This window comes from Gracilinanus agilis, chromosome 6, assembly GCF_016433145.1.
Source record: "Gracilinanus agilis isolate LMUSP501 chromosome 6, AgileGrace, whole genome shotgun sequence".
NCBI lineage: Eukaryota > Metazoa > Chordata > Mammalia > Didelphimorphia > Didelphidae > Gracilinanus > Gracilinanus agilis.
The window spans coordinates 33,605,441-33,633,039 of record NC_058135.1 but is presented as its reverse complement, the minus strand read 5'-3'; the positions used below and the strand labels follow the sequence as shown (position 1 = coordinate 33,633,039).

General features: G+C 36.9%; 1 protein-coding gene across 1 annotated transcript in view; it reads left to right on the top strand.

Moving 5' to 3' along the window:
* Window positions 1-18,439: 18,439 nt before the first annotated feature.
* LOC123251807 (vesicle-associated membrane protein 712-like) overlaps window positions 18,440-27,599 on the top strand; it is a 56,598-nt gene continuing 47,438 nt past the window's right edge. Inside the window, exons 1-3 of the mRNA XM_044681119.1 lie at window positions 18,440-18,517; window positions 20,961-21,031; window positions 22,656-22,752. Of these exons, the coding sequence (XP_044537054.1) occupies window positions 18,440-18,517; window positions 20,961-21,031; window positions 22,656-22,752 (246 nt within the window). The remainder of the gene's footprint in view (window positions 18,518-20,960; window positions 21,032-22,655; window positions 22,753-27,599) is intronic.

Genomic DNA, 27,599 nt, shown 5'->3' with positions numbered 1-27,599 from the left:
AAGCAATATAAATACCATCAAACAATCTGGTTCAGGCTAAGCATCCAGGTTGCAACTGAGGGTACAAACCTCTCCAGCTGATAATCTCAAACCTGACTACCTTCAACTGACAGACCTGATCATCAGTAGTTCTAGCCAAGCTTTCCCTCTCACCTCTTTCCCTCAGTCCCTGTTACCCTTTCCCTAAGTTTGTTGTTATTAAATTCTGAAACTTACTTAGGTGGATGTCATCATTATCCTAAGGATCATCAATATATCCTTGGGTATCTGAAGGAAGAGGGATTACTCAAATCACATTTAAGCCACAGTTACTAGCATTATCCATCAGTTTTAGAGCCAGGATAAGCAGTCAAGGAGCTGTGTGATCTAACCCACAGTCTCTTATTTGATCACTTATTCCTGGGACACTGTTGTAGTGGAGCTGGGCATATTAATTTAGTCACAAATATTCCTGTGGGGTCTTGGTGTTCACCACCAAAACCTGGTGTTCACCTAGGGATTCCTACTCTCACTCAGCTTCAGGTCCTCATACAATCAGAGGACCTTGGGCCATCTTATTATAAGCATATCAGCTCCTATAACAACTGGTGCAGAGGGAAGCAATACTAGGGATGGAGAGTGTGGGGGGTAGCTTAAAAAGACCATAAAGAAAAAATAAGGGGGGGACAAAAGGGGAGGGAATTAGGGGAACTGATTAAAAACAAAACACTGGTGTAGAGGAAAATAGCGAAAAAAGAAAGGGCAGGACAAGGAGAGGGAGTCGAAATGTTGGGGAATACACAGTTAATAATTACAACTCTGAATGTGAATGGGATGAACTTGCTTCCATTTTAGAAGCAAATAGCAGAGTGGATTAAAAACCAAAATCCTACCATATGTTGACTACAAGAAACACACATGAGGTAGGTAGACATACAGAGGGCAAAAATAAAAGGCTGGAGCAAATTCTATTGGGCTTCAACTGAGAAAAAGAAAGCAGGAGTTGAAATCATGATATCTGACAAAGCCAAAGTAAAAATAGATCTGGCTAAAAGAGATAGAGAAGGTAATTACATCCTGATAAAAGGCAGTATAGACAATGAAGAAATGTCAGTACTCAACATGTAGGCACCAAATGGTATAGCATCCAAATTTCTAAAGGAGAAACTGGCAGAACTCAAGGAGGATATAGATAGTAAAACTATACAAGTGGGATACTGGACCTTTCCCTATCAGATTTAGATAAATCAAACCAAAAAAATAAATAAGAAAGAGGTAAGAGAGGGGAATGAAATCCTAGAAAAATTAGAGTTAATAGATATACGGAGAAAAATAAATAGGGACAAAAAGGAATACACATTCTTTTCAGCAGCACATGGTATATACACAAAGATAGACCATGTACTAGGGCATAAAAACATGGCAAACAAATGCAAAAGAGCAGAAATAATAACTGCAAACTTTTCAGATCATAATGCAATAAAAATAACAATTAGTAAGGGTACATAGATAGGCAAATAAAAAATTAATTGGAAACTAAATAGCATGATTCTCCAAAATCAGTTTAAGAACAAATCATAGAAACAATTAATAATTTCACAGAAGAGAATGACAATGATGAGACATCCTACCAAAATCTGTAGGATGCAGCCAAAGCAGTACTTGGGGTAAATTTATATCCTTGAGTACATATATTAACAAATTAGGGATGAATTGCGCATGCAAATCGAAAAACTAGAAAGCTAACAAATTAAAAATCCCCAAATGAAAAATAAATTAGAGACCATAAAATTTAAAGGAGAAATTAATAAAATCAAAATTAAAAGAACTATTGAATTAATAAAAAAAAATCAGAAGCTGGTACTTTGAAAAAACAAATAAAATTGACAAAGTACTGGTCAACCTAATAAAAAAAAGGAAAGAAGAAAATCAAATTAACAGTATCAATGATGAAAAGGGAGACCTCACCTCTAATGAAGAGGAACTTAAAGCAATCATTAAAAAATATTTTGCCCAATTATATGGCAATAAATATAGTAATTTAGGTGATATGGATGAATATTTACAAAAATATAAATTGTCTAGATTAACAGAAGAAGAAATAGAAGACTTAAATAATCCAATATCAGAAAAAGAAATTGAACAAACCATCAAAGAACTCCCTAAGAAAAAATACCCAGGACCAGATGGATTCACAAGTGAATTCTATCAAACATTCAAAGAACAACTAAGCTGTAATAATGGGGTAAACAGGCTGATAATAGGGAGCTGGTGGCACCACTAAGTCTCCTGGGCCAGGGAGCCTACAACTACAGTATTTGTTGGTTTGAGACAGCCAGGGATGTGTGGGCCTGAGCTGAGATGTCCAGTCAGTCTCCTTGCTGTCTGTAGGCTCCTTGAAGATGGGGAGTGAGGAGCCCCTCCCTGTTGGTGATAAACTAGAAACCAACAGGAAGTGAATCTGGCTCAATTCCTGAGCAAAATGGATGCCTGGTCTAACCCCTCTGGAGACAAGTGATAGCTATCCCCCTTCTCCTCAGCCCCTTAGCCCTGGTTGATGAACTACAGTAGCTCTCAACAGGGGTAAACTGAGGGAAGAGGGTTAGGGTCTGGGGAAGCTGTTGCTAGGGGTGAATGGCCAGTGCTGGCAGAGGGCCTCAGAAGGTAGGATCAGGCTGAGGGAACCGGCCCCTCAGCCAGGGATAAATTCCACTGCCCTGATGCAGAGTGGTCTACTAGCTTGAAAAAAGAGGGTAATGATTTGATTTAGGGGTGTCCTGGCTAGGCTAACTTAACTAATTCCTTCCCACATCCCACAACCCACCAATCACACCTCCCGGGGCCCCAAGGAGAAGTCCAGGGGGTAGCTGGATGTCTGGATGAGGTCAAGGAAATCAGAACCCCCAGGTAGGTTTTCTAAGGATATTTATAGTCCCAGCTCCAACAGTCAGGTCTTGAGACAGGGACTTGCTGGGTCAAAGTTCCATTCCCCTAACTGCCAGGATTGCCTAGGGTGATTTTGCAAATGCAAGGGATCTTGCATCAATCATGCATTACAAAGCCCAGTACTATACAAACTATTTGACATAATAAGCAAAGAAAGAGTTCTACAAAATTCCTTTTATGACACAAATATGGTACTGATCCCAAAACCAGGTAGATCAAAAAACAGAGAAAGAAGACTACAGACCAATCTCCTTAATGAACATAGATGCAAAAATCTTAAATAGAATACTAGCAAAAAGACTCTAGCAAGTGATCACAAGGGTTATTCATCATGATCAGGTGGGATTTATCCCAAGAATGCAAGGATGGTTCAACATTAGGAAAACCATCCACATAATTGACCATATCAACAAGCTAACAAACAAAAATCACATGATTATCTCAATAGATGATGAAAAAGCTTTTGACAAAATACAACACCCATTTCTACTGAAAACACTAGAAAGTATAGGAATAGAAGGACCTTTCCTAAAAATAATAAACAGTATATATCTAAAACCATCAACAACCATCATCTGCAATGGGGATAAATTAAAAGCCTTCCCAATAAGATCAGGAGTGAAACAAGGATGCCCATTATCACCTCTATTATTTAACATTGTACTACAAACACTTGCAGTAATAATTAGAGAAGAAAAAGAAATTGAAGGTATTAAAATAGGCAGTGAGGAGACTAAGCTATCACTCTTTGCAGATGACATGAAGGTCTACTTAAAAAATCCTAGAGAATCAACTAAAAAGCTAATAGAAATAATCAACAACTTTAGCAAAGTGGCAGGATACAAAATAAATGCACATAAATCATCAGCATTTCTATATATTTCCAACACATCTCAGCAGCAAGAGGTAGAAAGAGAAATGTCTTTATTTAAAGACATTTAAATATTTAAATCACCATAGACAATATAAAATACTTAGGAATCTATCTACCAAAACAAACACAGGAATTATATGAATACAACTACAAAACACTTTCCAAACAATTAAAACTAGATCTAAACAAGTGGAAAAACATTGATTGCTCATGAGTAGGATGAGCTAACATAATAAAAATGACTATTCTACCCAAATTAATTTACTTATTTAGTACCATACCTATCAAACTACCAAGAAACTTCTTTACTTAATTAGAAAAAACTATAACAAAGTTCATTTGGAAGAACAAAAGATCAAGAATATCAAGGGAAATAATGAAAAAAATGTGAAGGAAGGTAACCTAGCAGTACCAGATCAAAACAATATGGCTAAGACACAGAAGGGAGGGTCAGTCGAATAGACTTGGAGAACGTGACCTCAGCAAGACAGTCTATGATAAATCCAAAGAACCTAGCTTTTGGGACAAAAATCCACTATTTGACAAAAACAGCTAGGAAATTTGGAAAACCATTTGGGAGAGATTAGGTGTAGATTAACATCTCACACCCTACACCAGAATAAATTCAGAATTGGTGAATGCCATAAATATAAAGAAGGAAACTATAAGTAAATTAGGCAAACACAGAATCGTATACTTGTTATATCTCTGGAAAAGGAAAGATTTAATAACCAAGCAAGAGTTAGAAAAAATTACAAAATGCAAAATAAATAATTTTGATTACATTAAATTAAAAAGGGTTTGTACAAACAAAACCAATGCAACCAAAATTAGAAGGGAATCAACAAATTTGGGGGAAACAAAAAACTCTGACAAAGGTCTAATTACTCAAATATAAAGGGAGCTAAATCAATTGTACAAGAAATCAAGCCATTCCCCAATTGATAAATGGGCAAGGGAAATGAATAGGCAAATTCTCAGATAAAGAAATCAAAGCTATCAATAAGCACATGAAAAAGTGTTCTAATTCTCTTATAATTAGAAAAATGCAAATCAAAACAACTCAGAGGGTACCACCTCACACCTTGCAGATTGGCTAACATGACAGCAAAGGAAAGTAATAAATGTTGGAGGGGATGTGGCAAAATTGGGACATTAATGCATTGCTGGTGGAGTCGTGAATTGATCCAACCATTCTGGAAGGCAATTTGGAATTATGTCCAAACGGCTTTAAAAGATTGCATGTCCTTTTATCCAATAATACCAATACTAGGTTTGTACCCCAAAGAGATAATAAAAAATGTTTGTACATAAATATTTATAGCCACGCTCTTTGTAGTGGCAAAAAAGTGGAAAACAAGGACATGCCTTTCAATTGGGGAATGGCTGAACAAACTGTGGTATCTGGAATACTATTGTGCTCAAAGGAATAACAAACTGGAATGACGTCCAGGAGCTGATGCAAAGTGAAAGGAGCAGAACCAGGAGAACTTTATACGTGGAGACTTATACACTGTTGTAAAAATCCAATGTAATGGACTTTTCTTCTAGCAGCAATGCAATGACCCAGAACAATTCTGAGGGATTTATGAGAAAGAACAATATTCACATTCAGAGGAAGAACTATGGAAGTAGAAATATAGATGAAAAACAATTGCTTGAACTCATGGGTTGATGTGGATATGATTTGGGATGTAGACTAAACAACCATCCCAGTGCAACTATTAATAATACAGAAATAGGTCTTGATCAATGACACATGTAAAGCCCAGTGGAAATACATGTCAGCTACAGGGGGTTTGGGGGGGAGGGGAGAGAAAGAACATGAAACATGTAACCAAGGAAAATTTTTCTTAAAAAAATAAATAAAAGATAAAAAAGAATTATGGGGGCATAAATGCAGAAGAACATTTATTTTGATCACATGATTCAATGGGGATATGATTGGGGATGGTGACTCTAAATTATCACTACTGCAAATATTAATAATATGGAAATAGATATTGATCGATGATGCATGGTGAAACCCAGTTGAATTGCTCATTGGCTATGCGGTAGGGGAGGGAGGAGGAAGGGGAAGGAATATGAATCATGTAACCACGGGAAAATATTCTAAATTAAATAAATAAATAGATTCTTAAAAAAAAAAAAAAGAAAGCCTGGCATGGAAGCAAAATACCCACCTCTCTTCCTATGCAGCCAAATGTTTTTTCTAGCCCTGTCTTATATTGAATAATATTATCTGAACTTCTAATTCATTGCCAAACTCATGTAATATAATACTAATATTGACCTCTTCACTTTGCCCAATTTTAAAATTTACTTCAAGGCTTCAAGTTTATTTTGTAATAGATATCTATCTCCCTAAAATAAGGAATTCTCTCTCGTTCTCTCTTTCTCTCTCTCTCTCTCTCCTTTTAGACTAAAGTTTATTCATTTTTTTAGGTTGTTTTTTTTTAGGAACCAGCTCTTAATTCTGATTGACAGTTCTATATTCATTTTATTTATCTCTTCAAATTGTCAAGATTTTTTTTCTTTGTATTGATCTGGAAATCATTTATTTCCTACTCTTTTTTAAATTGTATGCTCAGTTCATTGAACCTTTCTTTTTTTCTATTTTGTATTAAAAATGTTTTCACAGATATAATTCTTTTCCTTTGAGGACTGCCTTAGCTGTATCTCTTAGGTTTTAGTGTATAATTCTTATTATACTCTATAACATTATTTCCTGTTTTATAATTTTTATTTGACTTACTTATTATTCAGCATATCTTTATTTAATCTTCATAAGGTCAATAGTGTTCATATTTCCTTTTAATTATTATTTTATGGTGTTAAGAGTCTAAAATTGAATTATTTCTATTATATGTGGTATTTTTCTAATTTTTATTTCTTTTTTTTCTTCTAGCTTTGTATTAATATTGATCTTTTCTCTAACAAGTCAGTGTATGCCTGTTTATAGACAACTAACTCAGAAATAACTCCCATATTAGTAATGAGTCATTTTCTATCTGTGAAAATATAGTCAATTTCAATTTTCATAATATTATTCCATGCTTGCCATGTCCAGCATCTATTGATTTTTTTCTTGAATCCTAAAATCATAAATTTACAGCTAAGAGGTCATCTGTTCCAGTTCCTTCATCTTAAAAATAATAGAAATAAGTTTCAGAGACGTTAAGTAATTTGCCCAGGATCACACAGCAAATGAAGTATAAGAGGCAATATTTGAATCCAAGATTTCCTAACCCCAAGTCCAGCACACTGTCTAGTTCAGTGATGGGGAACCTTTTGGAATTTTTTAGGGACCTCATGCTATGCCCCACCCAACCCCCCAGATTGCATGCCATTTTCCACCCCTCATTACATGCCATGCCCTGCCACCCTGACTTTGTGCAGGGATGTGGCCACCAGTGTTACATTAGGATACCAGCATGTACAATTAGAGAAATACATTGTCATTTCCTTCCTGGAGGTGACAGGGTTCCCAGTGCAATTTCTACACAGTGTATGAGTCGTATTAAAAGGAAAAGTGTCAGTGACCCAACCCTTATCAAAGCACATTTAGACAATTCACGTGGACAAATTCTATCTTATATGGTCACAGATATCTTAAATTTATAAAAAGTAGGGATGAGGAGAAAGAGAGGAAAAAGTACAATGGATAGAAAGAAGAAAATTACACACAATAATCATAATTGTAATTCATTAGTGAGATTCATTCACCCATAAAATGGAAGAGGATAGCAGAATGAATTCAAAAGCAAAATCTATTAGTATGTTGTATATCAGAAACTCACTTGAAACATAAAGATTCACATAAAGTTCAAATAAGAGCCTGGGGCATATTTTATGATGCCTCGGGTAAACCCAAAAAAGCAGAGGTAGTAATCATGATTTCAGACAAAGTTAAAAAAACAATAGGCATGATTTTTGAAAAATTAAATACAAAGATCCCTGAATTCACTATCTCTCTTCCCCCAAGCTTTCCCTTCTTCCTAAATTTTATATTACTATTGAGGGTAGTGCCATCTTCCCCAGGCTCACAACCTAAGTGTCACCCTCAATTCCTCAATTTCTCTCACCCTCTGCATCCTACATGTGTCAAATCCTGTTGGATCTACCTAACCCTTCTCCCCTTTGTATCCGTCACCTCTGTATACTATGGTCTTCTATATACTATCGCCCTAGTATAGACCCCCATCACCTCACAACAGGACTATTGCAATAGCCTACTGGTTGATGTCTCTGCCTCAAGTCTGCTCACTCCAATCACCCACCATTCAGTTCTCAAAGGAATCTTCCTAAAGAATAGATCTGACCATATCACTCCCAATTCAATAAAATCCAATGGCTCCATATTACTTCTAAGAACAAGTATAAAATCCTTTGACCTTTACTACCTGGACCCTTTCTACCTTCCCAGTCTTCTTCTACATTCTTCCCTTCCATATATTCTGTGACATTGGATTCCTTGTTCTTCCTCACATAAGACACTCCATACTTCAATTCCAAGCATTTTCACTGGCCATCCATTAGTCCTGAAATGTTCTCCCTCTTCATCTCTGCTCTCTGGTCTTATGGCTTCTGCCAAGTTCCAGCCAAAATTTTGTATTCCACAAGAAGCTTTTTTTGGATCCCCCTTAAAATTAGGATCTTTCCTCTACTGACTCTCTCCAATTTATCCTATATGTATAGTCAGTCCTCAACATTTCTACCTTTAACTTTCAGGGTGTCAAGCCTTTGAATGATTTTATTAGTAACCTTATTTTTTTCTTTCCTGGTTGGCAACCATGCACATCTGTGGCTATGCATAATAGAGAAAAAAAATGAGAGGCACAATGTGGGCAAGTTTGTGGAGTGGCCATACTCTGAGATCCTTAAGGACTTCAAACAGCCTGCAAAGTCAATAACACTGATGAATCATTTCAAATTGATGCATCCTTCACATTCTTCAATCCTATCCACCAACCATGAAGGACAGATTGTCAGAGGTGATGTTGAGAACTTCTAAAAGGAGCAACTAAAGTCCCAGCAACCTCTCCTTTGTTTTTTTGAGGGAGGTCAAGTTAGAGAGGTTTAGAGAAGTATAAATAGTATATAGTATAGTGCCCTCATACCACCTCAAACCACCATATAACACAGTAGATGGTAAGATTCAGGTTAAAAAATGTTTTGACTTAAAGTTTTATTTGCTGTATAGGATTTATGGTACTGTAGATTTCATGTGTTATGAAAAGTTAATTTTTCTGAAATCAGTGTTTGTATGTTTGCTCTTAAGATGCTGCCACAACAGGTCACAGAATTACAGGGAACTATTAGCAAGAAAAAATGTTTTGAATGTTACCATTTTTATTTTGTGTAATGAATTTTATGGGTTATTTCATGGTTACTATGTTAGGGAATGTACACATCAGAAATAATGTAAAATATTTGTAATGTAAATAATGTAAATAAAATTGACATTTTATTTAATATTAATATTTATTAATTTAATAATTCAATTGAGCACATTATTTATATAATTAATTCTTTGTATGGGAATAGTTTGCTTGATAATAACTATTATTTAATTTAATATTAATAAAATAAATAAAAATAAAATAAAATTTAGGAATTGCAAAAAATTTTAAGAATTATATGTAGAAAAGTGTATTTCCAGTCATCTCTACAGAAACCTATTTCTCATAGGTTTAACATTTGACTTTCCAGCCAGTTTCTAGGAACATTTCCCAGGGAAAACTGAAGGTTGATTGTATTTTATTTGTTCCCAGTTGTTTGCATTTTGTTTCGTTCATTAGATTGTGAACTCCTTTAAACCAAGAACTGTTCCTTATCTTTGTACCCCCAATGCTTAGCACAGTGTCTCATGAAGGGCATGAAGTAATCACTAGACTGGAGGTTTGCTGTCAATAATAATAATAATAATAATAATTCATGTAGTGCTTTAAGGTTTGCAAAGTACATTATGCCTATTGTCACATTTGAGCCTCACAAAACACCCATATAAGCAACAAATGACATAGCATCTAAGAACTTAAGTCAACAAATTTCAGGTAGAAATAGTAAAATTATACTAATAGGACCTCAAAGTATTCCTAGCAAACCTACCCAAATCTATAAACAACACAATAATTAAGAGAGAAGTTAAAGACCTAAATAGAACATTAGAAAATTTAGATCTCTGGATATTAAATGGGTATAGAAAAAAAGTTTACATTTTTCTAGGAGAAAAAAAGTCTTTGGAGACTTTACAAAAACTGATCCTACATAATACAAAAAAATTCACAATCAAGTGCATAAAAACAAATATTAAATACATCCTTTACTGACATTGCAACGGAGGCAAGATGGAGGCTTAGAAGAAAAAAATGAGTCCTCTGTGAAAAGTCTTCCACACCAATCAAAAACAAAGCAGTTTGAGGAGACACAAAAACAAATTCAGCAACAGGATTCAACTGCTCCATTCAACTTAAAAGGTACACAGAGAAGATTGAATTCATGGGTTTAAAGAAAAGAAAGAAGGAGGGTCCTAGGACTCTTCCCCCACCTACAGTGTTAAGACAAGGTGATTGCTAGGGACTGGGTGGGAAGGGCTCCAGCCCAGAACAAGTGCCTTGCTGCTGGGGCAGTGCAAAGCTCAGTGTTCTGACCACAGTTGGCAGAGAGCTAACTAGAGGAGAGGGGGAAAGGGGAAAGCAGCTAGGTTGCACAGGCTTCAGCCACCACTCCTCCATCTTGGACTTCTTTGTCCACAGGCTTTGACCTCAGGGTACATTCAGCTCCTGCAGACCAGGCTTAATTCAATCTAGCAATAGTGCAGATAAGAAGCCCAATCTCCAACACCCCTTCCCCATCTACTACGCTCAGACCCACAGTAAGAATTCAGCTGAATGGGATCCCAGGGTGAAGCCTGTAACTGTGATAGAGTGCCTTAGTACCAGGACCAGGAACTCAGCGCTCTAACGGGACAGTTGGCAGGGATGTGGCTGGCAAAAAGGAAGAGAGGAGGAAGAAAGTAACCACCCTTCAGCCTCCACACCTTCAGCTTCAGTTTCTACTGCTGGCAGCTAGGGAAGATCTGGTCTCAGGGCTCATTAATACAACAGGCCAGCTGCATCAGCCTAATCCAGTTAGTCAACTGAGCAGAGAAGAAGCCCCTTCAGAACAGAATTGCCCAAACCCACTGATCCAGCAAATAAACAGAGGAGCAAGTATACAGCCAATGACTGGGGGGAAAGAAGGAAAAAATATGAGTAAACAACAGAAAAAGAAAAAAGAAATTACAATGGACAGCTTCTATCCAGGTAATGAACAAAGAACAAATGGAACAGAGGAGGAATAAGGAACATGAAGCAAAAACTCAGGAACTCCAGCCAGTTGGACTTGGGCTTTGAAAGAACTCAAAACACAATTCAAAAAACAATTATGAGAAGCTGAAGAAAATTGAGTAAAGAACTTAAAAAGCAAAATAGGTCATCTGGAAACAGAGGCACATGAACTAAAACAAAGCCAGAATTGACCAGCTTGAAAACAAGGCAAAGAAAGTTATAGACGACCTACAAAGAAAAACAATCCAAAAGGAAAAGGATGATCAAAAAGCAAGGAATGAAATTCAGTCTTTAAAAATTAGAATCAAACAACTAGAAGCAAATGTCTTCACAAGTCAGCAAAAGTCTATAAAACAAAATCAAAAGAATGAAAAAATTGAGGAAAAAATAAACACCTCATTGATAAAACAACAGACCTAGAAAATAGATTCAGGAGAGATAATTTAAAAATTATTGGATTACTGGAAAATCATGACAAAAGAAAAAGCCTGGACATAATTCTACAGGAAATTATCCAAGAAAACTGCCCTGATATTCTTGAACAAGAGGGTACAGATTGAAAGAATCCATAGATCACCTCCTGTATTAAATCCCCAATTGACAAAAGCCAGGAATGTTATAGCCAAGTTCAAGAACTTCCAGATCAAGGAAAACATATTACACGCTGTTAAGAAGAAACCATTTAGATATCATGGAGCCACGGTTAGGGTAACACAGGACCTGGCTGCATCCACACTGAAGGACCAGAAAACAAGGGAACTGGGTCTACAACCAAGAATCAACTACCCAGAAAATTTGACTATATTCTTGCAGGAGAAAGTATGGTCATTTAATAAAATAAAAGACTTCCAAGAATTTATAAAGAAAAAACCTCAAGAGAATCACCAAAAGGTAGTTAAGAAAGGAGGGGGAAAAAATTTAAGGGACTCAATAAGTTCAAGTGATTTGTATTCCTATAAGAAACAATGATATTAGTAAATCTTAAAAATTGTTATTATCATCAGTGTAGCTAGAAGAAATATACTTAAAGGATACAGTGACAAACTGTATAGGATAATATGTCAAAAAATATGTTAAAAACTAGGGGTAAAAAGAGGAAAATACTAAGAGAAAGGGGGGAGAGATAAAATGGGGTAAATATATATTTTATAAAGAAGCACATGGGGGGAGGGGGAAGAAGACCAATACAATGGAAGGGTGGAAGAAGTTAGCAACAGGTAATACTTAAATCTTACTCATATTGAAATTGACTCAGAGAGGGAAGAACAATCAGATCCATTGGGGCAGAGAATTGTATCTTGCCCTATTGAGAAGTATAAGGGTAATAAATGGGCTGGTAGGGAGGGGAGCAATAAAAGGGAGGGAGAAGTTGGGAGGTTGTTTAAAAGGCACTATATATAGTAAGAGGGAAATAAGAGAGGAGGAGTAGGAAGTGGAGTAACGTTAGGGAGGGGGAAGGGGGAAGACTGACTGACATATTGCAATGAAAATTATATTCAGAAGAGGGCTATTGAAGAAAGGATTAAAAATAATTTGAGATTAATTTAACTGGTGGGATAAAGAGCAAATCATTTTTTAAAATAGAAAATTTCATCAAATAAACTAACAATGAAACAATATACCAAAACTTTTATGAGGTACCTAAAGCAGGCCTTAGAGCAAATTTATATCTCTAGAAAGTTTCATCAAAAAAGGAAAGAAAGAATAGTCAATAAACTGGAGATGCAACTAAAAAAAATGGAAAAGTAAAAGTAACAAATTTTTAAAAATCTAAGATCAAGGGGGCAGCTGGGTAGCTCAGTGGATTGAGAGCCAGGCCTAGAGACGGGAGGTCCTAGGTTCAAATAAGGCCTCAGACACTTCCCAGCTGTGTGACCCTGGGCAAGTCACTTGACCTCCATTGCCTACCCTTGCCACTCTTCCACCTATGAGTCAATGCACAGAAGTTAAGGGTTTAAAATTTAAAAAAAAAAAAAAAAGTAAAAAAAAAAATCTAAGATCAAGATGAAGATTCTGAAAATTAAAAAAGAAAATAAAATCAAAAGCCAAAAAAATAATAAAATTGATAAACAAAACAAGAAATTGAGGTTTTTTAGCTAACAAAATAGATAAGCAATCTGATTTTTTTAAAGAAAGGGAAAGCAAATTACTTACATAAAATAATTTACAATTCAAGATTTGGAGGAAACTATCAAATATACTCTGCAGAATTAAATGACAATAAAATTAATATGGATGAATATTTAGAAAAGTATAAAAAAGACCTAAATTAACACCATAAAAAAATTAAATGACCCAATACCAGAAAAAAAGATATTGAATAAACATTAAATGAGGTCTCTCCCACTCTCATCATTGCCAAAAACAATAACAACAAAAAACCATGGACCAAGATTGATTTACAAGTGAATTCTGTCAAACATTCAAAGTGTAAAAGTGTGGACTGAATTTTGCAAAGAGAGCAAGCAATTGGAGTTGAAGATGGACTCATGAGGTTCCATTTGGGAGGGGCCAGTGAAGGAGGGAGTTTGGTGAAGAGTCTGAAGACTCTAAACTGCCAACAGCCAACTGCCAAAAACTCCAGAGAAGACATTCAAGCTCTAGGGTAGGCTTGGGGTGGATAGTTGTGGGTGACTGGGTGGATCTGGACAGGAATTTAGCTCTTCTGAACCCAAAATTCAGGGGCAATCTGGAGATTTCAACAGTAAAACCTTTCTATTGACTTCAGTGCTAACAAAGAAGATACTGAAAGAGTTGTGCTCCATAACTGCCCATAGTGCATTTGGGGGACCCTTCCTTGATCCATCTTGTACCCTTTCCTTTCCGTTATTCCCCTGTTTGTTAGCTAGTGTTAAGGATAGGATATTGTGAGGAGCAGGACAGTCAGTTTCTGAGTCCAAGCTATAGAAGAAACCAGAACTGCTCTCTTGTTGTGGGGTTTGTAGTTGATAGAGAAATTATCCCTGTACCCTCCTTCCTCAAGATCCATAAATAACCCTTACCCTGTTTTCCTGAATTCCCTTATCCTTATAATAAATCTTTATTAGTTTATTAGTGGTAGCTTGAGGCTGTTACTTTGAGGGGAGGAAGACTGATCTTGTGGCTGAGGGGAAGACTAATACCAAACACCATCTTAAAGGGTAAAACTTCTTGTCTCAGCATTACTGGCACTGAGGGTGGGATCCAACCCATTAGGGTCACAACTGAACCCCAACACCTTCCTTCAACATCCCCATTATAGCTTAGCCAATTTGGGAACCTCTTTGAGTTATTCCTTCTTAAGTCTTCCCTGGGGAGGGGGTGAGTGATTAGCTATTCTGGCCCACTGAATAGCTATCGAGTGGGGGTCCGGATAAATACCTCCCACACCATCAATACTCACCCTGATACAAAAGTACAATTAATTCCAATACTAATTAAATCATGTGCAAAAATGGGAAGAGAAAGACTTTGTCTAAATTCTTTGATGTGAATATAATTTTAATCCTGGAAAAGACAAAGTGTGGAGTGGGGGAGAAAAGACCAATATACTTAATGAGTATTGACACACACACAAAAATCAAATAAAATATTTTCAAAGAGGCTGAAATTGCATAGTTTTTAAAAAGTATATGCCCTGATCAGGTTGGATTTGCACCTGGAATGTAGAAAATTAGAAAAACTATAAGCATAATTGATTATATTGATACTAAAAATCATTTTACAAAATCCAACACTCGTTTCTGTTAAAAACACAAGAAAGCATATATATGAATGGTCTTTTATAGTAGTAGTTAGTATCAGTCTGAAACTTTGGTCCAACTTTATATGTAATGGAGAAAGATTAGAGGACAACAGTAAAGAAAGGATGTTCTTTAAATACCACTATTATTTGATAATTTTGAAAATGCCACATATAGAAATAAGACAATAAGAAGAAACTGAAGATGAAATAATCTATCACTTTCTGGAAATGAAATAATGTTATATGTAGAGAATATAAGGTGAACTAAAAATTAACTGAAAAATTAATAACCAGTAAAGTAAATGAAAATAAAATAAATGTACACTAATTGTCATAATTTCTATACCTTGTCATCAAAATCAGGAGAGGGATGTCACCAATGTTCTCCAATTCCTAGGCTGTCTTCTGGAACTAGTCAAATTAACAGGGTCCCAACCCCACTATTTTTGTCACATTGGCAAATGCCTTTCTCACCAGTTGGAGATGGTAAGTGTAAAGCCAAGCCATTTTCTCTGGAATCCCTTCTCATGCAACATTTTATATTATAGTCAGTTACTAAGTATGTATTAAATTTTTACTATATGCCAGGCACTGAGCTAATCATTGGGCATACAAAGAAACTCAAGTCAGGCCCTGCCCTCAAGGAGGTTTTTTAAAGGGGAAACCAACATACAAACAACTATATGACAAGTAAGAAAAAGTACAATGCAGAGAGAGGGAATAATAGAGAGAGAAGTCCAGAGGAGTGAAGCCAGGTGGGAAATATCTTTGTCTTATCGCCTTGTAAGGCTGTGAAGTTCATGTGGGAAGGCACCGTGTCTTACCTAAATTTTGCAACTCCTCCAGTTCTCTACATACAATATGCATGCAAAAACATTATAAATGTTAGCTGATTTGTTTCATTTTTGTCTTTATCCCCCTATACTTACCACAATCCCAGGCACTTTTACTTTGGCCAGATTTGTGATTTCAATTGTAGATTTCAAACTAAAATTATGAATGAAATTTTATTAGTCACTGAGCAGCTGCTACCAACATTTTTACAAAGTTCAAAAATCAACTAGTGTTTGCATAGTTCCAGATGATATCATGTTGAATTCTGCCAAGAAACACATTAGTGTTTTTTACATTTAAATAATTTTTTGCAAATTGGTAGCATTTATACTTCTGAAGTTATTTAAAGCTTAACATGGCATTAAGATTTTTTAAAACACCTTATATTTTGCATATATGAATGTTGTCTCTGACTAAAGAATGCATATCTTTGTATTTCCAGAGCTAACCAGGGTTCCCCACACTTAGCGGATATGCATGATGATTTATTCATATATTATGTATATTTTTAAGATAGATATGCTTACCTATGTACATATTTTCCCATAGAATGTTAGCTCCTTGAGAACACTATATTCAGTAAAACTTCAGTTTTATTTTTATTCATATTTATTTTAGATATTCACTTGTTTATTAATGTTGTTTTGTTCATTTATCCTTTATTTCAGACTTTCTTTTATAATTATTTATTAATTCTATATTATTTCAGTGTGTTTTTTTGTATTCCTAACATCTGGTACCATGCCTGTTACAGAACAAGCATTTTAAAAATTCCTATTGAACTTGAATAATACAGATCAAATCACCAGCCAGTACTGGAAAAGGGAAGGGAAAGGAGGGACAGAGATAAGTTCAATATATAACATAGGAAGACTTATGTGGAAATTTGTCATTACATATAATTGGTAAAAAAAATAAAATAAAAATAAATTATTTTGAGTTATTAATAAATGTTATATGAATTAACAGTTGCTGGATGATATAAATCTGCAATATACAGTCCGAACAAGTTGACTTAAAGCACTAAGAAATGCTTGTGAGTATGACTTACCCAGGGTCACACAACCAATTTGTGGCAGTAGCAGTACTGGAGTATGGATCTTTCTGGCTCTGAGGCTTGCTCTCTATTACATGCCAAGATGCCCTTCCTTTACAAAAGACTGAAGCAGGCACAGTAGATTGGGGGGGAAGGAGGATTCTACAAATATGCAGATGGTATTACATAGGAAGCTGTCTGGTTTTAAGTTTGGAGATGTCAAAAGTATCCTTGCTAAAGAGGAAGATAAAAAGGTAGGAGAGAGAAGGAGGGAGGGAGAGACAGAGACAGAGTTACAGAAAGACAAATTTTAAAAAAGGAGGTGGGAGAAAGAGGAGAAACAGACAGATGAGAGACAGAGATCGAGACAGAGAAACGGAGACAAAGACAGAAAGAAAGCTATTTAAGCAGATATTTAGACAGATGGTTAGATAGGCAGACAGACAGATAATGGATAGATCAATAAATAGATCAGTAGACAGAATGGATGGATGGATGGATGGATGGATGGATGGATGGATAAAGGTAAAGCATTTAGTAAACTAATAATGATGATTGCTAGCATTTACAAAGCAGAGTGGACAGAGTACCAGGCTTGGAGTCAAGAAGATTCATTTTCCTGAGTTCAGATGCCTCCTCATGATCCCAGGCAAGTCACTTAAAGCTGTTGGCCTCAGTTTCCTCATCTGTAAAATGAGCTAGAGAAGGAAATGGCAAACCACTTCTGTTTCTTTCCCAAGAAAACCTTATGAACAGTATCATCCTTGGGGGTCAGGAAGAATCTGATACAATATAAAACAACAGCAACAAGCATTTACATCAAGCTTTAGGATTTGCAAAGAAGCTCTTTTTGTAGTAGCAAAGAATTGGAAAAATTGGATGACCATCAATTGGGGAACGGCTAAACAAATTGTGGTACATGCTGATGATGGAATACTACTGATGGAATACTATAAGAAATGATAAGCAAGATGATTTCAGAAAAAGCTGGAAAGATCTGCATGAACTGATGCAAAGCGAAATAATCAGAACTCAGAGAACATTGCACATAGTAATAGCAATATTGTATGATGATAATGTGAAAACTTGGCTATTTGCAACAAGGTGATGATCTGGGACAATCCTGAAACACTTATGACAGGGAATGCTTTCCACCTCCAAAGAAAGAACTACTGGAGGCAGATGGATGCGGATCAAAGCACACTATCTTTCACATCAATATATTTATGGTTTTATTTGGGGGTTTTGGTTATGTATGAGTTGCCCTATAACAATGACCAAGATAGAAGTGTATTTTGCATAATAAAAAGAAACGGGGAAAAAAGATTTGCAAAGAAAGCACTTTAGAAATATCATGTAATTATTATCTCACTTTATAGATGAGTGTGGGATTCTTAGGAATCAGGCACTGAATGAGGACAAGCACATAAACTGGCCTAATTATTATAATTTTTTTATTTCCCTCCGCAATCTGATGCCTACCTATGCAGCCCCACCCCTCATATGAAAGCCCCGCCCCTCCACGTGAAGTAGCATCCCGCCCTCTTTGCATAGCCCTGACCCTCCCGGCGCCCCTCGGTCGGCTCTCTTCCAACTTTCACTAGCCCTGTCTCTGCAGCACTGCGCCTGCGCCAGAGACCCGCCTTAGCGGTTGGCGACAGTTGACGAGGGTTTGGGTGTCCCGTGCCACCGCCGCTGGAGGACTCGGAGCCACTATGACCATCACGTACAGCTGCATTGCTAATGGCCGAGTGATCCTGGCCGAGCTGGCCCTGACCGGAGGCTCCTATCAGGTAGCCACCCCTCCGGGCTGGTCGGGTCCTCCTCCCCGCTACACGATCTGGCCACGTATCACCTCCAGGAGTCCTCTGGGACTCGCTGCCTCTTTTTCCCTGGATAGCCTCTTTTCAGGCGTCGCTTCAGGGAAAGACCTTGTTGCAGACAGAAAGTGGAGGTGCCAAGTAACCCATAATGATAAACTACTGATTGAAAGGAGTAATGGACCTCTCTTTGTCCCCCCCCCCCCCCCCGCACTTTGACAGCTCCTAACAAAAAATTAAAACCTCAGGTTAACTTAATTTACAATTTAAATTAACTAAGCATCTTTTATTATCTATTATGTTTAATATATTTTATTGTATATTTATACCCACCCAACTCCTGTCCTTAGAAAGCAGTGTCCCAAAAGTCCTGATGCAGTTCCTCCTGCATTAGGGAAAAAGGAAATAATCATTGATTAAGCCCCTACTGTATGCTGGGCACTGGGCTAAGCGAGTTGCAAATAGTTAATCCTTGGGATAGCCAGCATGATGCATGGAAAGCTAATGTCAAAACCAGGGAGGAAAGACTTGGGTTCATGTCTCATTTCTCTCCTCTCCTTTGACTTCAACTCTCGGGGCTCCAGGCAGTTCCCTGTAATGACAAATTGCTTGGTTAGGGGGAGTTTTCTCCCCAAGAGGGACCCTAAAAGAATGCAAGCACAAGAATTGCTATTTATAGGAGAGGGTGTGTAGGTGTATGTATGTGTTTTACATGTGCAGTCATTACATATCAAGAGCTGGGAGGGGGAGAATTTAGTGCTCAATTTTTTTATGTTAAAAATGTTATGTAATTGGGGGAAATATATTAAATTTTTTACTTAAATAAAAAGATTACAATATATTCCAGAGCAGGTGACAAGATAATTTGGTAAAGGAAGTTCCCTATGCCAGTGAAACTACAGGTCTGATCTAAAATAAATCTGGGGGAGGGATATCTGCTCTGTCACTATTAGCCTTGATAGGGGCAAAGATTTACCAGCCAGTATAAAACTTAAAGAAATAAGGAGATGAAAGTCCATGAAAGGGGCAGCTAGGTATCTGAGTGGACAGGGAGCCAAGCCTGGAGACAAGAGGTCCTCAATTCATATCTGGCCTCAAATACTTCCTGGGTATGACTTAAGTCACTTAATCCCCATTGCCTGGCCCTTTCTGGTCTTCTGCTTTGGGACAAATACACAAGATTGATTCTAAGATAGAAGGTATGGGTTTTGAAAAAGAAAAAAAAAAGTCCATGAAGCTTCCATAGGAGACATCCACTAGTTATGTGACCCCAGGCAAGTTACTTCACTGCTATTTGCCTCAGTTTCCTCATTTGTAAAATGGGGATCACTGTAGCACCTACCTCCCAGGATCAAATGAAAGGTTTGTAAAGTGCTTAGCACAGTGCCAGGTAGTGTAGCATGCCCTATATATATTAGCTAGTATTATCATTATTTATTATATTATTATATGTTTATTATATGTTACATATATCACTATTATAAAAAGTAGTACTCCTGAACCAGTTTTAAATCTCGTCCTCTTTCCACTACTTTTATGACCTCACAACTTCCCTAAGCCTCAGTTTCCTCATATGTAAAATCAGGGGATTGAACTAGTCAGCCTCTAAAGCCTTTTTAAGCTCTGGATCTATGATGCTGGTAATTCTATTTGTAAAAAGGCATTGCTGTACCTCACTGTCTCATCCCACTCTCATTTTCCTAACAGTGACCCCAGCTTTTCCAGTTTAACTTCTAGTGTATGTAGCATTGAAGGGATGTGATTAACCAATTTCAAAAGCAAAACTACCCAAATGGTGGTAGGATTCAGCTGGGAGCCTATAAGACACTGGACAAAAGGGGGCCACATAAAATTCGATATGCATAGGTTCCTTGGGGCACTTAGGCTAGAAGAACTGGTTTGGGGACCACAGGCTGGTATAAAGGTGATCGATATTTTTAATTTGTTTGAAAAGAGATATAGGGAGAGTGGTTGGTCATCTTTTGTCTTTCTAGAAAAAAGCAATGAATCATTACAAATAGCCATTTTTTGTCTAGTTTCAATTGAGCCCTTTGAGTCTTGTCAGGGATAGAGGCTGCCCAGGGCAAGGGGGCCTGAGGTGTCTTACGGTAATTCTGTGAAAATGATGTGCCCAGTTTAAATTGGCTTCCTGCTGACTGGTGGTGATGAAAACCCACAGTCCAAGTAGATGGTCCTTTCCATCATAAAAACCGTATGAAGATATGGGTTGCATTGGGGCTGCTTTGTATCCTTTTTTCTTCAAATGGGCATGAATATGACATTTATTACTCATGATGTACAAACAAAGCTGAACTCGCCATGTTCCAGTTAATTTATTAAGAAAAAACAAGGATATATTTCTACATTTTCTATTTGTTTCTCTACAACAGACTGAGCATTAATAGTTTATTTTTAGGAGGCAGCGTCATCAGTGCTAAAACTAGTGCTTCTAAAAGCTGAGAAAAAAACCACAGCACGTATTGGAAGGTAAGGTGTGTGTTTCCAGGATTGTAGTCTACACAAATTACTTTTTAGCAGCTCTCGCTTAATGATGCTGCTGCTAAAAAATATGGAGGGTGCATATGAGATGATACTGTAAAATGAGCTTAATTAGACAAACTGTAGCTTTACTTAGTAGTACTAAAGACAATTTGAACTACCGAGTTCCTTCCTTCATATAGTATTAGGTATTCACAGTAGCAACTGCCTTGATGCCTGGAAAATTAGAAACTTTTTTCTCTATAAATTCCCATATTTAGAAATAAAGGTATTTTATAGGGAAAGATTACATGTATTAATCCTCATCTACAAGATTTATTAAGGGATTAAGGGAACCATGTGTGTATCCTAGTGCTAAAGACTTCTAAGAATTTATACATGGAAAGGACACATTTTTCATTTCTACTTTGACCTAGACCATATAACTTGAGTGTTTGGTTATAGCCCCTGCATGTGGAAAGGCCATTCCTTCCTGACCCGGACTAAGCTGTGTTAATGGCCCTGCATTAAAAAGGTCAGCCACTTGACAAATTTACTTCTAAATTACCTGGGCTACCTACTGCCCTCCTAGTTTGGGAAGTCTATCAAAAACTGGAATGTAATTAAGAGATAGAATGGGTAGGCCAAGGCAGAGGGGACATGCCAAAGGGGACTCCCTCCAGTTTTCATGCATCCCACATACCAAAACATAATCCACAAGTCTACCAGCCATGTCAAGCACCCACTGTCTGCCAGGCCCTGGGTTAAGTGTTAGGGACCCGTCTTCTCCAAAATAATTAGATGGTTAAGCAAAGGAACTTTAACATTTTTCTTACATGATCAATACAAAACTTGACTCCCACCCCAAAGGCAAACAAGTGGCATCTAATAGGGCTATTTTCAATGCATGTTTAAATTTAGATAGTATTTGGGAGGGAGGCAGTTAGGTGGGTCACTGGATAGAGAGCCAGGACTGGTGATGTAAGGTACTGGATTCAAACTTGACCTCAGACACTTTTTTAGCTGTGTGACCCTGGGCAAGTCACTTAGGCCTCATTGCCTAGCTTTTACCATTCTTCTGCCTTAGTATTGATTCTAAGATGGAAGGTAAGGGTTAGAAAAAAGAAAGCATTTGAGGTATTTTCGAAGGTCAAATATATTAAATTAATAAACTTAATTTAATAAATTTAATTAAATAAGAATTAAAAAACAAACATTTATTAGGCATTGTGCTAGGTGTAGGACCTACAAAGACAAAGTAAAAAGTAGTCCTTGTACTCAAGAAGCTTATAATCTTTTGGGGGATGGGGGAGCAGTGGAGAAGATATAATAAATAGTTAAATAAAAAAGTAATTAAAAGAAATGAAAGCACCAACAACAGGAAAGGCCCTACATCAGAGTGGACACCTGGACTCTGCTTTGTGACAGCTAATAATTCCATGCTGTAGATGGTGTGAAGTCAGGTATACCATTTTGGGTTAACTAGAGAAAATGTCAAATGTTTCACAGTTAGAGTTTTCTAGATGAAATCAGCTCAATTAAGCTCCATGTCCTTAATTTTGTTGGTTAAATTTATAATAGGTTGCTTAATTTCTGCAAAATTATGATATAAATGTATGTCTCTTTCTCAAAGCTATGTCTACCATACTCTCTTAATTGATGGAATCACTTACTTGTGTGCCACAGACAATCCCCTGGATAACGCTTTACCATCTGCATTTCTTGAAGAGGTAAGTAATTTTTTAGGCTGTTTGAGGACTTTGCTTTAATGTCCACGTTTCTATGTTTAGATTCATATGTGAAACAATCTAACCTCAAAGACCAAAATTACAAAAACTTAGGACCCTGACTATAAAAACTAACAGTGAGTATTAGCAGGGAGCTACTCATTTAGGATCTGCCATATTTTTATATATATATATAGTATGTGTGTGACTTTTTTTGAAAGTCACATTCACACTATATTCAAGCACTTTTAGCTTTGAAATCATAAGCTATATATTGTACACCTCAGCATACATAAAAAGCATGGCTATCTCCTGGGGCAGATGGGAAATGCTGACCAAATACCTGTTTGTTTTGATATTCCATCAAATGTCACCATTAATACCAAAAGCACCAAATCAGTGCTAATTAAAACTACTGGAAATGAGAAAACTAAAATGACTGTGATACTTGCAGTCACAGCTGAAGGGGAAAACTGACTCTTTATGTAATTTTAAGACATGAAAAGTTACCATCAGGAATGATCTTTCGTGCAGGAAAAAAGATGGATGAATGAAGAACTTGTGTTCTTGAATGTGGTCTGGGATAGGCCTCCAGTGCATTACTGCATCAGAGAAGAGTGTTCTTACTTGACACATTCAAGGATCACCTGACTAAAATGTCAAGAAGAGAATTGATGAAATGCCCACAGACCTAGTTGTTATTCCAGGAGGAATGACATCGCAATTATAAGTGTTAGATGTAGTGATTAATAAACCATTCAAAGATCATTTGAGGAAAGAATATAACGAGTGGATGTTGGGCGGAAACCATGAATTTACTCCATCAGGAAAAATAAAGAAACCATCAATCACTATATTAGGGAACTGGATCAAAACCACTTGAAACAAAATCTTCACTGAGTCCATTGAGCTTGGATTTTAAAAAATGTTATATATCAAACAATATGGATGGTAGTGAAGTTGGTGTTTTGTGGGAAGAAGAGGGTGATGGTGGTGACTCAAATGATGTTTCCCCTTCAGGAAATGAGGAAATAGAAGAGGAAGGAGAACATGATTAAATATTGGAAGGTAGTTTCTCACAATTATCTAAAAAAGTAATACATATTTAATAAAAGTATTGGCATTAAACTTCTTTAACTTGTTTTCAGGACCTTGAAAAAACTTCATATATAAAGTGCCTGCATTATTCACAAGATAAGAGAAAGTTGTAATTTAAAAGGAGAAAATAAAACGGGTGTTTCCTCTTTCTGAGTTACCCTTCAAAATACTTAAGATCGCACTATATTCAGGGTCGTATTATATTTGGGCTAATGCGGTACAAAGATTTCAGGCAATCCTTAAATTTACTCTTCACCTTTTCCCTTGCTTATGTATCTCTCTTTTCTCTGGAGAGTATTTCTGAAAAAGGAACTCTGGCTCTATTACTCTGGGTGAATGAAAAAACAAACAAATTAGAAATGACAACTTTCAGGAAAATCAGTAAACTTTTAAATGGGAAAATTGCCTGACAATGCATTCCATGGCTGATATGATAATAATGGCTACCCTTTCTATAGGTTTGCAAAGTGTTTCACAAATATTAATGTTTATATTACATGCCTGTATATATATTAGAGGCACCACAGTGTGACAAATAGAGCTGGCCTACTAGTCAGAAACACCTGGGTTCTAGTTCTGATTCAGAAATAAAGCTTTTGACCCTGGCAAGTCATTTAATCTCTCACTGTCCAGGCAACTGGAAGATTCCGAGCAAGGATTAATGTATGTCAGTAGAGAGAGAATCCTGATCTGAAGGTACCTGCACCAATAAAATCTCAGATGAGAGGGAGGACGATGTGTTTGCGCTTATTTGTGTCCATGTGTATTAAATAGGATAATTCAATAGTAAATCCAATACCAAGCTTACAATCTGAGCCAGGCAGTGGATGGCAGATGTACTTGTCATTCAAAAAGCCACCCAGCTAAATTCAGAATGGTTCCTACCCAAAGGATTGGCCACCATGTAATGGGTATACATAAATAAACAGATGAATCACATATATCCTTTCAACCTATTGAAAAAAGTGAATATATACACCTCATATATCTGAAACTTATGAAGGATAAATTCCTTACAATACAAATATAATTAGAACATTTTGTTATTTTAATAGCTATTCTCTACTTATTATTAGTCAAAAGTGCAGGTATCTTGCATTGTTGGGGTGGGTGGTAGGGGTAGGTAGGAAGCATTCATGGGGCATAAATCATTATTTGTTCTGTGTGGCTCATTAGCTAAAAAGGAAGTGATGGAGACAAAAACACAATCCTGGCCTCCCAGTGCTGCAGTACCAAATATTGCATGGTTTCTTCACGGGAGATGAAGGAATGAACAAGCTCAGTCTTCATTTTAATCACAAATGTACAATTCAAATTACAGATTTCAACAAATGTGAATTTCTAGAAAAATCAATATATTAGGCTGTAGCCACTTTCAAGTTGCATCCAGAAATCATTTGTATTGATTATTGTGTTTGTTGTCCAGCTCCTATTAAATGCAGCCTCCACTCATGCTGCTTCAGATGTGCTAAAGTCTAGTTACATGGTTTAATATCTAAGTTACCCAAATAGTCAACATTCACATGGCCCCTTAACTCATAGGAACCTAGTCAGTAATCAATCCACAAGCATGATTAAATTCCTGCTATGTGCCAGGTACTGGGTTAGGCTCTAGGGACCCAAAGTAAAAAATGAAACCATTTCTGATTTCTAGGAGCCATCAGGGGTGGTGCACATAGCTTTTATGTAAATAAGAATAACGTAATAAATGAAAGGTAACTATAATGTCCAGATTTTGGTTGGGAGGGCTTTAGGAAGGGGGATCAGGAAGGCTCACTTAGGGCTTAGAAAGAAGAAAATTCCATGCCTGGGAGAGAGCCTGGGCAAAGACCTAAAGAGCAGAGCACTTTGGTTGGACCATCAAAGACAGGAAGGGGATAATGGATAAAATTAAAAAACAAAGTCAGAGGCAGCTAGGTGGCTCAGGGGATGGAGAGCCAAGCCTGGAAATGAGAGGTCCTGGTTTCAAATCTGATTCTAGGCCTTCCCTAGCTTAACCACTTTTTTGTGATCACTTAACCCTTACTACTCTTCTGACTTAGAACCAGTAATTGTTGTATTTTGTTTAGGTTTTTGTTTTTAAAAAGGGAAGTTTTTAAAAAGCCAGTTTGAAAAGGGTCAATAAGTCAAATAGAAGAGTTTTCATTGATCCTCAAGGCAATTGGGGAGCTTTGTGAGTTTAAGGGCAGGACTCAGACACCCACAGGGAATCCAGTTTGAAATATTCACTGGGCAGATGTGGGCACACAGCCCAAACACAGATGGGAAGTCTGTCTTATCTCTGGACCTCTTTATGCTAACTCCTGGCTCTCCTCCCCATATGTAAAGTGCATGCACCCATATGGATGATGTATGCCACCATGGGTGGTCTCAGTGTGGCTCTGGAGGAGGCCTCAATAGATGATGGCTCTGGAACATTGTTCACTGCTCTCCAAGGAAACTGTGGTTCCTGCTCCAAAGGACATGTGAGAAGGGGCCATGGAGCTAAGGTGAGAGAGGTGACTGGACTAGAATTCTGTCTGCTAGGTTCTCTGGTTGCAGCACCTTAAGGGGTTCCCCACAGGGCTGACTTCTTTCCACCAAACACATTACACACAAGATCATCACAGGCAGCTGCTAATGAAGGTCGAGAGTCGGGGATACCTGAGTTCAAATCCAACTTCAGACTAACTGTGTGACCTTAGGCAAGTCACTAATGTTCTGTTTGCCTCACTTGTCTACAAAATGGTAGTAATGATAGCATCTTCCAGAGTTGTTGTAAGAGTCAAATGAGATAATTATAAAGTACTTAGCACAGTATCTGGCACATAGTAGACTAGTTATTATATTTATTATAAGTAGTGAATAAGGAATAAAAACATTTATCTAGGAAAATAGCAAACAGAAATCAGATAAGTTCTACAGATTAGAATATACCAGAAAATACAGAGAATTAAAGAATTCTGCCCCTAGGAGTGAGGTTTCCCAACTCAGTCAGAAGAGATGCCCTAATCTCACCCAAAAGGAAATCTCCCAAAGTTTCTAAGGAAGAAAGCCAGAAATCGGGGCCATTGAAAGATTTTTTTCTAGGTTGTTTGTGTATTATCACACAAAACATATTTCATCTTCATTCGTTCCAACAGTTTTTTTCTCTTGATGTGGAAAGAATTCTTTTTCATAAATTCCTCAGAACTGACCTGGATTGTTGTATTGCTCTTAGTAGCAATATTTGACATTTGACAAAAACATTTGTCCATTCCATATTTTTGCAGTTACTATGTATAATGTTCTCTTGATTCTACTTATTTCACTCCACATCAGTTATTCATGTAGGTCTTTCCAGCTCTTTTTGAAATCATCCTGTTCATTATTCCTTATAGCATAATAGCATTCCATCACCATCATATACCACATTTTGTTCAGCCATTCCCTAATTGAGGAACATCCCTTTGGTTTTCAATTCTTTGCTACCACAAAAAGAGCAGCTATAAATATTTTTGTACAAACAGGTCCTTTACCTTTTTTTTTTAAAGATATTTGGGATATAGACCTAGTAGTGCTATTAATTCTAAATTGCCCTCCAGAATGGTTGGATCAGTTCACAAGTCCACCAGCAATGTTTTAGTGTCCCCATTTTGCCACATCCTCTCCAACATTTATCATTTTCTTTTACTGTCAGATTGGCCAAAGTTGATAGGTGTGAGGTGGTACCCCAGAATTGTTTTGTTTTGCATTTCTCTTAATTATAAGAGATTTAGAACACTTTTTCATCT